General features: G+C 38.3%; 2 protein-coding genes across 3 annotated transcripts in view; both read left to right on the top strand.

Annotated features, from left to right (window-relative positions):
* Positions 1-14542, top strand: part of LOC140930961 (uncharacterized) — a 99170-nt gene that overhangs the window by 5861 nt on the left and 78767 nt on the right. The window contains exon 3 of the mRNA XM_073380702.1: positions 1647-1732. Within this exon, the coding sequence (XP_073236803.1) occupies positions 1723-1732 (10 nt within the window). The 5' untranslated portion in view covers positions 1647-1722. The remainder of the gene's footprint in view (positions 1-1646; positions 1733-14542) is intronic.
* LOC140930963 (uncharacterized) overlaps positions 7916-14542 on the top strand; it is a 29578-nt gene continuing 22951 nt past the window's right edge. For both annotated transcript variants that reach the window (XM_073380712.1, XM_073380711.1), the window contains exon 1: positions 7916-8046. The gene's annotated coding sequence lies outside the window, so the exon portion shown is untranslated. The remainder of the gene's footprint in view (positions 8047-14542) is intronic.

The following is a 14542-nucleotide window of genomic DNA, read 5'->3' as shown; positions in this document are numbered from 1 at the left end:
TAATCGACAAACACTTTCCCAAATCAAATCCTCTGCACAAAATTCTCAACCGGAACACTCTCAAACTTAGCTATAGCTGTATGAACAACGTAAAAGCCATTATCTCAAACCACAATAAAGCCGTCATTAGCAGGTCATCAAACTTACCAGTTCAAACTATCAACACTTGCAACTGCCGCGACAAAAGGTCCTGCCCTATGGACGGAAATTGCAACGAGCGGAATATCATATACTAAGCAGAAGTCACGACATCGTACTCGAAGCAAACTTACATTGGTCTTTGTGACACATCATTCAAATCGCGTTACAGAAACCACACTTGCTCCTTTAGAAATGAACGTTATAGAAATTCCACTGAGCTAAGCAAGTATGGGGCTTGAAAGACAAGAAAACTGACTACCAAATTATATGGCGGAGTATTAGACATGCAAGATCCTATTCAAATGTAACAAAGAAGTGTAATTTATGTCTGTCGGAGAAGTACTATATAATTTGTAGACCGAATATGGCGACCCTGAACAACAGAAATGAACTCGTATCAAGTTGCAGACATTCCAAGAAATTTCTTCTAAATAACGTGATTATTTAAGCCCATAAGACGTATTTTATTTTTTTATTATTATTTTTTATTTATTTTTTTTTTTTTTCTTTTTCAGCGGTTTACTGAAAATTGTTTATCCACTGCTATGCAACCCAGCCTATTATGAATCGCTACCGTTTTTTTCAAAATCACTATAAAACACCATGTATTGTTTCTTTTTGGCAGTTGCCTGATGATTGCTTCTCATGAAGCATGAAACTCTGAGTAGCAAGTAAATGTTTTTGACCTAGTTCAAGTCTACGTATCTACATACACATATACATACATCTTATTTGTATTTTGCAATTGAAGTACAATATTATTGTGGGTAGCTGTGCTAATCTAGGGGGTCATGTTTTTGGGAAACAAATAACAACAACAACAACAACAACTTTATTGTTTGTACAAGAATACAAAAGTTGGATGGTTTGCCCTGCAAATAGCTGGAAAGCTACTTGTGGCGGGGCAAGACAAGTACATGTATAACACAAATTATCTAATAAAAACAAAAACCTTAACTATTAGAAAGCCTTGCAGATTGCACTAAAAATGAATAAAACACAGAAGTTAAGTGATCTAATTAACACAGCGCTTACTGACGTACAATGCACAGACTCTTAAATGATAACACAGAAAAAAAGAAAAGCAGAGATTAAAACCTTTAGCAAGTGTATTCTAAAACTAAAAGTAATAACAGTGTTCCAGATAAGAGATGGGTCTTGGGTCAATGACCAGACAAAGAAGGCTTCCTGACCCGACAGATGACATATAAGTTTTAAGTTAAATATGGCAAAAAAAATAAGTACATGGTCTTGGTGACCCCTCAGATGGTCTACATGACCCCCCTGTTGAAATAATTAACTTGAACACTGAATAAGAGGCCCAAAAAAATGCCAGAATTCACATAATGATAAGAGACTACTGATAAACTAATGCAATAGTGCATAGTGCTATGAAATTGCTGAACTTTTAAGGAAATTAATGGCTATTTTTTGAGTGATCAACTTGACATTTCATGGAAACTTTAAACAAGATTTTTGGCATTAATTTTGAACCTGTTTTTTAGGAGAAAAAGGTTTAAGCAGGACAGGAAGGTTCTTCACTATAAAGGATCAGGGTTCCATCGAGTTATCAAGGATTTTATGATTAATCGAGGAGACTTTACTAAAGGTATAAGATATTTTTATTTTTATATCAAAATGGTAAAGGAAGAGGCGCACTTAAGCTAAAGGCTCAAATGGCGGGAGCTTTTCCTGGTTTCCTTAGTTTTACGTTACATGTACTTTAAAATCCAACAAATACATATATCATCGAGGAAATCCACTTAATTATTCACCGTTTTTCACCTAGACCATAATGCACCTTGTCTACCCCGTAAATCTTGCAGAACCATTGTCTTCAATTTCTCTTTAGGCTACTGTAATATCCAGGAAAACCTGGAAACAAAATGCAAAATTTTCGGGGGTAAACAAGGTGCATAAATAAATTATGGTCTTTGAAAACGGTGAATATAGTAACCTAAATTGCATAAATATTTTCTAGAAGTCATGAAAACAGTGTTTACACCGCAAGAAAACTTAAGTGGACTAATCCTTAACAAAAAAATTGGGCTGATCTGTTTTTAAGTTTGCTGGAGTTCTTCATTCAAAGGTCATTTTGTCCAACTCTGGGTGAGTGTACCTTCACTCTCCTAAAGCTTGCACAAAATCACCTGTAGGCAGTTTTGATACTGCACCTTAAATTGTCTTATAAAAAATTCAGCATTAAACGGGCCTTAAAGCAAAGTATGTGATTTCTCTGGAGTAAACTGCACAGAACACTTACAGTGTAGGGTTGGTTATTAAAACAAAGCCTTTTTAATAGAATTATATTTAATAAAATTTCTGGGCCCCAAAAATAGATGTTAAATGATTTTCCAGTCTGGCCTATAAGTCTTTTGGATGCTGTTGACAGCAAACAATGTTTATAGATATGTACACACAGTAAGGATGGTAAAATTGAAAAAATGACTTACAATGTGAAAGTTCTGTCAAACACCAACTAAACTGTGTTTTAATAACCAGCCTTGAGTTTCAATCTCTAGTTTTACTATTGCAAAATTAATGTACTTTGAGAATTTCAAAATCTACATGTTCCTTAAAAGGTGGCATGTTTTGAGTCGTTTTTGTGTCCAGATTATGCAAAAGTTTTACTAAATTATGGGTTAGTTAATGTGTAATTATCTTTTGTGTGAACAAAAGAGCTACATGTACATGTACGTAAATGGACTTAACATTTCTTATCTCTTCTTAATATTATTTGTGTTAGCCCTTTGTGAGTTTATACACAGAAAGCTTTGTAAATATGCTGTGTTATTAGTACTGACCAAGACGAGTGTGAGTACATGTAGATCAAAATGGCTGGAAATTACTTCTTAGAGTTCTCAATGTTTTCATGAAACAATGGAAAGTTTGTGATTAGCAAGATCTTTAACCTACGTATACTAGCTGGTGGTTTTGTTTGTTGTGTTTGAGAGACATTTTCATTTTACAAACCACAAACAAAAACATCCACCCCCCCCCCTCCCTCTGCACACAGCAAACAAACCGCCACCAGCTGCGGCACAGGCTACAAGTTCTTGGAAACTCAGTGTTTTGTTGCATGTTCTCCTTGGTTTTAATGTATATTCTTTTCTTTTTTAAATGAAATGAAACAAGGATGAAAATGATTTTCTATACAGCCATACAAAGAATTCTAATTATTTAATCAACATTTTACATTGTACCCTCATGATGACTGAAATGCAGCATTGTAATAGCATTGGTATTGTTTATTTTTTTAAATATAAATTTCTGTGTCTTAGTTACAATAAAATTAATTGTGTCACTGGTTTACTTTTTTATATGGTACATGGTATTTTACCCCGCGAGAAGCTCTCCCAGTTGATGTCTGAACTAGGCTCAGGAGGGAGGGGTGAGGCATTCAGGGGTACCCAACGACTGTTTTCTGTAAAATATCTGATCGGAGGAGTAAAAATTGCCTAGAATTTTCTATAGCTTGAGGAAGGCTAAAAATTTCTAAATGACAGTTCCATTCATGTACAATTTTCGTAACATATCTAATAAATTCTCTACAATTGTCTAAAGTTTAATTTTTCGCATTTCAGTACCCAAGTTTGCCTGTTTTTCGTAGAAAAAGGAAACCTAAAATTTTCGAATTCAACATGCGATGGAGGGAGGAATCAGAAAAATTCTTACTTTCGTAAAACTTAAAATTGCGTCGTTGGGTGCCCCTGAGGCATTGGTCAGAGCACTCGTCCTCCATCAATGTGGCCTGGGTTCCGGTCTTGGTATGTAAGCCATACATGCGTTAGAGCTCGTTAATTTCACAAACGCACCAATGAACGCGTTAAATTAATGAAAATAGCCCCTCTCGAGGATTAAGTTGGCCCGCGCGCGGAGCTCTCTTTCCTTCGCGCGTCACTTTTCTCGCGGGTGGTGAGGAAAATGTGAGACTACTCGTAGGCAGATTGTTACAGCAATTTTCTTTCCTAATTTTTTTTACTGCACAAAAAAAGTATTGTTATGCCGAGTTTTCCCTGATATGAAAGCAGCTAAGTGACGTAGGAGTGAACAAATGGCTGCATTGTTGTGTCAGATATTTTACGTGTTCATGGAGTGCTTTCTACAAACTCAAAACAAAATTCAAGCGAGGACACCTCAGACTCTAATTCGTACAAAACAACTAAAACAAAATCCAGTGACGATAACCCACTCGCCTAAAAAAAACTCAAAACAAGATTAAAGCAAAGAAAAAACGGCAGCTGATCTAACCTACGTACAGAATGCGATGAGTTAAGCGACCTGTAGGGCGGCAGGTTGAGCGTAGTAGAACGGTGAGCAACCTTGTTCCTAGGTTCTCTCTGAGAGAACCCTGGGAACGAGGTTGGAACGGTGAGTTGAGCGGCCAACTGCTGGCACCGGTATGGCACTCTCTCCTGGATCCGCAGAGGCTCCCACTGGGAATCCCTATAAAAATAGCAATAATCGAAAAAAATAGAAAGCGCGCGGGGGACACAAAGACACAAAGATGCCTCTGGGGAGGAGAGAGGGTATGGTAGGTTATTTGTCTTGTAGCAGTGTGGAGGGCTAGGGGGGTGGGGTGGGGGGTACTCAACAACTGTTTATACGGGGAGGCTCCACTGGCCCTGAGGTCCAACCCCTTACCCTTTTCGAGGATATACCTCTTTTGCACGAAAAGGGTACCCCTTTCGAATACCCTCATTGCAATTGACAAATGGTACCCCTTTCACATACCTTGTTTACGACTTTGTATCCTTTTTGATTGCACTGTTTTTTTAAATAGGAATCAATCACAAAACAGAACGTTTTCTCGACTTAATAAAGCCATAAAATTCATCTGTTAGCCATTTTGGGCTCTTTCACAGACCCAAATTCTATCCACTGAATACGTCACTATCCAGTGGATAGGTATTAAGGAAAACAATTGCGTTATACTCTGGATAGAGATGTATCTAGTGGAAAGCACTCTCCAGCCAGTTTTGAACAACTGGGGCCAGGGGCCTGTTTCTCGAGAGTCCTGGTAACTTTTCCAGCCCGGAGAGCTGTTTTATGTTTGCCCTGTGTACATTCAAGATCAAAGTTACAATGAAACTATCAGTTAACGAAGCATGGACTGACTGGTTTGTGAGCTAGGAACTGTGTAGCCTGTGCCAGGCTCTCAGATAGTATAGTGGGGACGTATTAAACGAGCAGAGCGAAAATAAGAGATGGAGATCAGATTGGAATATTTGTTTGTGGATATTTGGCCAGAAAGGTTTGAAGTCAGAAACCCTGTGGAATCGGCAGCTGATATTAAAATATGAATTGTGAAAGCGGGAGCCATGGGGTAAGGAAAATGACAAAGGGAAGAAAGAGTAATTGGAAATTAAAGGAGAGAGAAGTGTGTCACAATCCTGTGAATTAACAAAAGGATGGTTATCTTATTTAATTGAATGAGTACCGCGACGCTTAGTAAATTTTTCTTGCCTCAGATGCGGTGCTTATTCGAGGGTAGGTTATATTTGAAATAAGGATGGATAAAAGAATTGTTTGGATTTTAAGATACCGGTATTATTATTTTCAGTAACTAACAGAAACGTTTTTTTTATTTTATTGCATTGGGCCGTGCCGCTTTATTGAGTGCGGCGCTTATTTGTGTGAATAGGTGACCTTTTAAGTTATCATAGATATGGTGATTGTATCCATCTCTTCGGAGAACAGATTTGAGTGCAGCCCCTGGTAAAGACAGCCTAGGAAATGTCTTTGAAAATGATGCAAAAGACATCGTGCCTAGACTCAGCCCCGATCAAAATGACACAGCTGTTATAACAGGTGGGTTAAGTTTTAAACAAAACCGTTATTTATCCTGTAATCTTGGACAAAAATGTCAAGAAAAATGGACGTTGCTATGTCTAGTTTCAAGATAAAGTTCTTGAAAGCACTTCACATGATATGGAACCCACTCTTTTCGAGTGAATATGAGTTACGTAATTTGTACTTAGACTTCAGTGGGTTTAACAAAAGGCTACATTCGTGTAAATGGAGATATTATTTTTATTTTTTAACTCTTAATTTGTGTTAGGCATTTTTGAATTTAATAGAAAGCTTTGTAAATTAAATATGCTGCGTTATTAATGCTGACCAAGCGCGAGTACGTCAAGACGGCTGGAAGCTGTACTTGTTAGGGTTGTTACTGTTTTAATGAAACCGATATATTACAATGTTTGTGATCTACAATTTCTCTAGACCATGTAGACTTTATTGGTGTGTTTGAGAGACATCTCTCACTTTTCAAGCCACAAACGATAACATCACCCTGCGCACAGCAAACAACCCCCCTCCCCCAGGGGAAGGGTAGTTCCTTTTAAGAGGCTGATGGGGATGTACCGCTGGATGGGGTCGCATTTTCACGACTGGATTGACTATAAGCGGGTCACACATTTTCTGATTTTTGGGTAATAAAAGTCTTCACATTTACGGTTAGCAAACGTACCAGAATGTTTGTACTGTAGGTAAAAAGTAAAGCGTTTTTCATTCAATTTAAAAAATAATTGTCAATTCATTTTGTGATGACCTATTTGAAGGACTGATAAGGTAGATACATAAATAGAAAGTGACTAAGTTGAGATCACGAAAACTACATATTTGCCTAAAAGTAAGATAGGGTCTATAATTGGGTTCTGCAAAAATTAACCTAAGTACCCTCCTCCCCCCTCCCCCCCCCCCCCCCCCCACAGTAAACAAACCGCCAGCTGCGGCGCAGGGTACAAGTTCTTGAAGACTCAGGGCCAGTTACAGAGGCCAGTTATTTAAACGTAGTTTTAATAGCCAGTGCTTAACAAAACCACGGTCTACGCCGTTTTCAGTTTGCCAAACGCTTTTATGTAAAAACACTATTTTTGGTGGAAAGTTTCATGGAAGCACAAAGCGTTGACTCGAAAAGTAGTTATCTACTCCATGAAAAGAGCCCACAAAGAACGAGATCTTGGGGTCCAAGAAGATTTCATAAACCACGGTCTCAGTTCAATAATAAAATGCAATCATCCCTTGACTGGTTTGGGACTTTGACTAAACCAGAAGCGCATGCAAGTGAAAAGAAAACAAACGAAAAAAAGCCATTAAAAAGGCAGATGAAAAGCTATACAACTGGTGCTAAAAGGTATTGAATGGCCCGATCATTTGGGCATGAAAAGAAAAATGAGGGAATTGCTAGTCAACCTACCTAAACGAAAAGAAAATTTGTTATGCATCGGGTCAAAATTTTCCTTAGTTCAAGTTTATTTTCCTTTTACCGGGGAATTTTTCTTACCGAACGAAAAATATACTGAGTCGTTATACTCAAATATTGGTCGAATTCTCTCGTCTTATGGCGGGCAGCTCTGAGTGCTTTATTAGTAAGGGAGTCTAGTTTGTTAACTTCCGGCTTCACAAGAATTGTTTATAAGCTGATCGTACCCTGACCAGGCTCTACTGTGGAGAAAAGTAGGAAAATAGGGAGTGGAACAGCATAAAAAGATCACGTGGACCCTTTTCCCTAGACCCCAGTCTATAGATACCGCTTAACTCGCTTGGCTCGCCGATTTTTTTTTTTCGCTTTTGAGTTTTCCCCCAACTGCGGAGCCCGGTCCCGGGCTAAACTGATCGCTGTGTAGAATTTTGTTTTTTCTACATGGTTTTGCACCGATATCATAGTTTGTACTTCAAAAACCCTCTCCACCTTTCCCTCCCCAGCCTGACTCATGACGTTTCTATTACTAATAAAAATAAACAGACGTCATGCCCGTCATGTCAGGTCTGTAAAATTCCTGCACGTATTATTCAGTTATACAAGGATATACATTACTTTCAATTCGACTTCCCCTGCTCCTTACTTTTCATTTACTGTCTCGCTGTCCGTTTGTGTTCCTTCAAGTGAAACTGACAAAGGTAAGTACATATTATTGATTTTTTAAAGTTAATAGTGAGTGTTCAGGGCACCCAACGTCAATTTTCGGAAAATATCTGTCGGGAAGACGATTTGAGATCTAGAATTTGCGGACCATTTGTTGTAAAATTTCTTGCTTGCCTGCCTCTCCTAGGATTTTCGAACATCTAACAAAATGGTGTAATTGCCTATTTTTAACGGATTTTTACCCTAAAACGGTCACCTAGAATTTTCGGGAACCCTTTCTTCTGGCTGAAATTTTCGAAAAGGTAAGTTTTGATCCCTATAATTTTCGGATCACTAGACTTTCAGCTAGGAAATCCGAACAGATGAAGAATTTTGAGGGGATAAAAATATGCCCTATATCTACCGTTAAAATACTAAAATACGTTTAACAATGCTATGTTTAAGTGGTTTTGAACTATATTCTCGTTGGGTGCCCCTGCGTGTTGTTTCTATTGTTCATCAAAATTTATATTTATACCTTTCTACGTGTTCAAAATACACAACTAAACTGTTATTCCGGGAATTGTCAGCAAAACTATTTTCTGCGTTGGTTATAAGCTAATGTTGTTGTGTGACATGCATAAGGGCTTTTAGTTAACCTGTCTCAGGTTGTCGAAACCAGGGCGATGATTTGGCGTAGCTATATATGTACCAAAGGATGGTTCACATCAAGATATCTAAGTCTTTTTAAAAACAAAACGACGTGTGATGAATATTAGTTGTCCCTGCATGCCTAGACCATTGCTGATGAAAATTTCTAAACCTGAAATATTGTAGCTAGAACAGCACTTCTCCACTGCATACCATTATACACCCCCGGGGGGCACTTGGGTATTTTTTGGGTGGGTATGTGCCGCCCGGGACTCCAAATTGGCACCCCTCTCTAAAAAAAATTTCCGCTAAAATTGATACCCCGTTCTAGAATTCGCCCTAAAACTGATACCCCATTCTAGAAATGGGCCAATTTTTTATACTCCGTTCTAGGGTGCAAAGAGTACAATAGTTTTCTTGTTAACGCATTGAACCGTATTTTTAAAAGCAATCTGTCCTTGAATAATTTCAAATGGCTGCCTACAAAACTGGAGCTTTCGTGCATTCGAAATATTATACCCCCTTCTAGAAAACGCCTCTGAAATGGATACCCCATTCTAAATCAGGAGCTTCAAAATCACGACCCCGTGTGGGGCACATACCCAAGATAGGTAATGTATGGAAGTACCCCCCCCCCTCCCCGGGTATACCGGACCACGGGACTCACGAGTCAAATGACATAGACTATTTCTGTTGTTTTGTATTCAGTTGACTCAATTCGATGCTACTTTGACCCGTCCATAAGTAATTTGTGTTAAAGCCCTATGCAGACATCAGTCCCAAATCTACTCACGTCACGGGCCGGCTGGTGATCTCCTACTGTACCCTCCCGGAAAAAGTTTACTTGAGAAGCGAAGATGTTGAATATTAATACCATGAAAATGGGTTTTGTCGACCGTGTTCATGTACAATGTACAATTATTTTTCTTGAAGTGGCATACAAGAAGGCGAGAAGAAGAAGAAAAAAAGACATACGCTACTAAAATCTCGATTTAACGACATGTATTTTATTTGCCACACATCGTATGTCGAAGGATAACTTTGTGTTTAAGCAATGTTCCATAGAAAACAATAACCAACAGTGTCTTGAAAAATAATCTGTTTAGTCTTGACTAGTAATAGCAAGGACCCTGATCCTTGCACGGGGGTTGCAGAATTCCCATGCTTTAAGCACGTGATTTTTCACACGGGATACAGCTAGTAATGTTTCTTTAAACTAAACCAGCCCCTTTGGGTTCTTTGATTAAAAAGTAGCAATTAATGTGTCGTCTATCAAGTATTGCTCCTGTAGCTGTTTGTTATTCCAAATGTACAAATACTTCAATGAATTAGTTTCAAGAGATGACGTCATTAGTGCAGTATCGTAAATGATCCCCTACCACAAATGATCCTAAGACTGCAAATGATCCCCAAAATGGACTGGAAATGATCTTGGACCGCAAATAATTCCCATTGTCGACGGCAAGTGATCCCTTGAAAAGTAGAGGAATGGAATGGATTTCAGGCATGGATGGTGAATGTCCTGAGAACTTTACAGCGGTTACCACTAACATGCGCCCTTGAAGGGATTTTTCTCTCTGTTGAAACCTGAGTTTTCGTGGATGTCAATCAACTGTTTCCATGGTTTTCTCACGCGCTCTGACGAGAAGGTTCCCTCATCATCGCCGAATGAACTTACAAGAATAATTTCGAATGACGACGGCGTTTTTAATTATTTCATTAAGATGAAGGATTACATTCATTTGTTAAAACAACGAGGTCTCTGCGAGATGAGTGAAATAGCCGAAACACACTCTACAGTTTACGTAAAGGTTCTCAGTTTGTTTATTTATTTGATTGTATGAAAACACGGGAGCTGTGGACGACAAATTGCAAAGGATTGAGTATAAATTCAAAGAAACGAAAGACATCACACTGACAAGGGGGAAAGTTTCCTCTGAATACAGGCTGTTTTCGAAAATAAATTTTGTAACCTGCAGATCAACTTGTCATTCTTCATGTTATCGAATAGAATCCAGAACTAGCAAGATCAGGAAGGGACGTCAAGAATGTGCGCTTCGTGCTCATAAGACTCTTACGCCACGCTTTACCAATTTCTTTACTGATTTTGAGAAAAAAACCGACTATTTTGCAGTCTAGAAACTTATCTTTCATTTTAACGACTAGGAATAGAGTTTTTAAGTGATGATGTCAGAAAAATTAAATTTCTGAAATTATGGGATTTGTCACTAGATTCTGAAAGAACGTCTAAATCATCATGTGCCTAAATCATACCGTCCAAAAGGACAGCCGAGGAGTACTAGGAACGAGTTTCCGATTCGGGCCATCCAATATGGCAGCTCAAGCATGGTGGAAACTGACAGCCAAAGGAGCGGTCTCATTTTTTGTACTTTGAGCACTGAAAAATCAGCCTCCCAGGGGGCATTTTGAAAGTGCCATAAAACCCCACTAGTAAATTGTGCTCCCAAATGAGTTTGACCATGAACTCTACTATAATAGAGCTTTCAGTTCATGCATGTAACTTTGTCGTCGAGGTATTACACAGAGAAGAGCCTGGGGCTAGAGTTTGGCCAAAATTGATGTTAAAATTACACCCCAAAATAGCCATTTGTCAAACTTTCATTATATTCACCTGCCTTCTTGCATTAGATAATTTTACGAATTTGGCACTTTATTCCTTTGGAGGGGTAAACGACCAGTGCGGTGCCACGTCATGGGCTGTGCAAGATCCAACAGGAATGCTTGCTTTGTTGTCTTGTCTTTGTTGCCATGGTGACTCTGATTGTAATAAAACTCAGATCATAAATTTTCATCTTTATATAATACAGTTGTGGCAACCTTCTTCCCATATCTTTACTCATGCCGACGCAGTTAACAATTAAACTTGGGAGGTATCCCCCATGAAAAATCCAGCCGAGCCACCTTAAGTTGTCCTGTCTGGCTGGGTGGTATTAGTGAATCAAAGAGTACCGTCCAGCAGGACATATAAAAATAAAAGCAGCATTTGTTTGCCTTTACATTAATGTTACATTGCAATGTAGACCTTGCTTTCTATGGGTTCCCATAAGCCCTGAATAGGCAAATATGAGTGATTGTATTTCCAAAATTTGCCTTGTCCTCTTGAACCATTCCTTAGAGAGTAGCACTGCCCAGCAGAACATTTGAAAGTACAAAGGCAATTGTTTCTTTTTACATCAGGTTTGGCCATTTATAATTTATTGTTACATTGCGATGCAGTCGTTGTTTCTAGAGGTTTCTAAAACCCCAGGCTAACCGAACAGGGGTGATATGAAATATCACTCCTGTTCAGTTATTCTTAAAAAATGGTCCTGTCCTTTTGAATAGTTTAAGCTAAGAAAATAGTACCACCCAGTGGGTTATCTGACAGTACAGCAGCATTTGTCTGCATGTACAAAACATTAAGCAGGGCTGCAGTTAGCAAGACACAAGGCAAGGCACTTTTCTCACCTACATACTTTTAACCCCAAATTTAAATGTTTGAATGGGAAGTAATGAAAAACTGCTGAAAATCCGTGTTTCAAGCCGTGTAGATTTCAGGAAAAAGACACCCTTTTCAGGGGCTTGCATCTTTGGAAACTGCAGATCTTGCCTCGTCTTATTTAAAAATCAGGAAATTTTATTTTTTGCTAATGCTACCTCACAATGATCAATATTGGTGCTCAGTGGTCTTTTATATCCCTTTGGGCAGAGTTATCTAAGGGAAAAGTGTATTGCTCAGACAGTACTGAGAACTTGTTTAAAGTTATTAAAAAAAGTTCATTAAAATATCCCTTATCTATTTACTGTAACAGTTTGATCTTTTTTGTGACAACAACAACAACTATTCTCAACCCCCCTCTCCATACTGAAATCCAAAAATATAAATTGATATATATGTTGTGGCTTAATTTTATCCTTGGTCTAAATTTTATTTTCTTTTGTTTTAAACTCATTATTTAATATCATACATCACCATACCCAAAAACCTACCTACCTTGGTAGCATGGAAAATTGCCTGTCAAAGAAAGCAGAGATGCCAACCTGTAGATGTAGATCCTGGAGACTCTCTCTGTTTCACTTCCCCCTCCCCTTGACTTTCAACAGCCCCACTACCCCCACCACCCCCCCACCCTGCCCCCAAATTGATCCAGCTGCCTTAGGGGAATTATGTGAAGTCTGGAGTGAAGTTGTCGCACTTTCGTCCTTAACCATAGCGATTTAGGAAGGAAGATGGCTGGTTTGCATCACAAGGTTTTTGCATCCCACGTATTTCTATAATTTGGGGGGACCCGTGTATTTCCATTTGTTTTCCCAAGTATTATATTTTTTTGGTGGGCTATTCTAAAGAGGGGTGGCTACCCACTCAATCCACCCCTCCTGGATACACAAAAACTCTTACACATGTGCCACCAATTATTGTTGATGAGTGGAGAAAATAAAGCTTGAAAACAACTCCAAACTCATTGTGCTCCTTAATAATAATATTGAGTAACACAAAAGAAAATTAATTTTTTATCTCAGGTAATTTTTGTTTTCCCTTTGTTTCAACATTATGAGCATATATTAACATACCCAAAAACAAAAGAAAAACAAAAATTACCTGAGATAAAAATTAACTTTCAAAACATTTTTCAAATGAGATAAACCATGAAAAATTAAACACAAGCTTGCTGAGCAAATTTAATTAGGATGTCCTGATGGGTGGTACTATTTTCTTAGCTTATACCATTCAAAAGGACAAGACCATTTTCAAGAATAAAAATCACTCCTGTTCAGTTATCCTTGGATTTCACATGTCAAACCAGAAAAAGGGTTTTCACTTCCCCATCACTATTATACCTGAGTACTCCCTCCAAAGTGCCCCCCAGGTGATTCGAAGTTAACTTAGAAAGTATTGTAAAATTTTGTAATTTTTTTAGCCATTTCTTAATTATTCTTAAATTTTGCATTGTAGTATGTTTATTTTACATTTTATGTAGGGAGCATCCTCGATAGGGATAACCTCTGACATTTCCTTTTGTGTATCCTTAAATAATAAATATTTGATTTTGAAATTACAACAACAAGGATGAATAAAACTATCTTTGTTCAGCTGTCCCCAGCTGGTAGGAAAAAACCTTCCGAAAGCAAGGTATGTATGACAATGTAACAATAACAAGCTGCAATATGTCATCATGTAGTAATACATGCAACCAACTGCTGACATGGTTTAGCATGTCCTGCTAAGGGGTACTATTTCCTTAGATAATACAGGCCAAAAGGACAAGGCATTTTTTATGAAAAAAAAGCATTCCTGTTTAGTTACCCTGGCCTCTTAGAAACCTAAAGAATCACCGTTTAACAATTAAAAAAAACCCAGATATGATATACCACCTAACAAATGTTGCTAAAACTCAGGATGTCCCGTTGGACGGTAACTATTTTCTTCGGTAATACCGGCCAAAAGGACAAGGCCACCTTTATGAATAAAAATATTACTATAGAGTTATCCTAAGCTTGTAGAAAGCTACAGAAATCAAGTTCTACAACACAGTTTAACAAAGAAAGCTAGAGGTGGCCAGCAAATGTTGCCATACAAATTGATAAGACATTTATAAAAGGATTGCTCACTATACAGGACCAAGAACTCTTCAAAAGTCACAACAAACGCAAACTTGGTCAACAATACTGTAAAATCACGCTTCTCTGGCGATAAAACGGCTCCTTTGGCTGTCAGTTTCCACCACGCTTGAGCCGCCATATTGGATGGCCCGAATCGGAAACTCGTTCCTAGTACTCCTCGGCTGTCCTTTTGGACGGTTCATGATTTAGGCACAACCAGTTCAACCGAGGCCTACTTGCCAAAAATTAGAATTTCGACTTGGGTCGACCCAAAACAAATTTAAAGGGGTTTGTATGCAG

The sequence above is a fragment of the Porites lutea genome, chromosome 3 (assembly GCF_958299795.1).
Source record: "Porites lutea chromosome 3, jaPorLute2.1, whole genome shotgun sequence".
NCBI lineage: Eukaryota > Metazoa > Cnidaria > Anthozoa > Scleractinia > Poritidae > Porites > Porites lutea.
The sequence above is the reverse complement of the archived record's forward strand: the minus strand, read 5'-3'. Positions and strand labels throughout refer to the sequence as shown.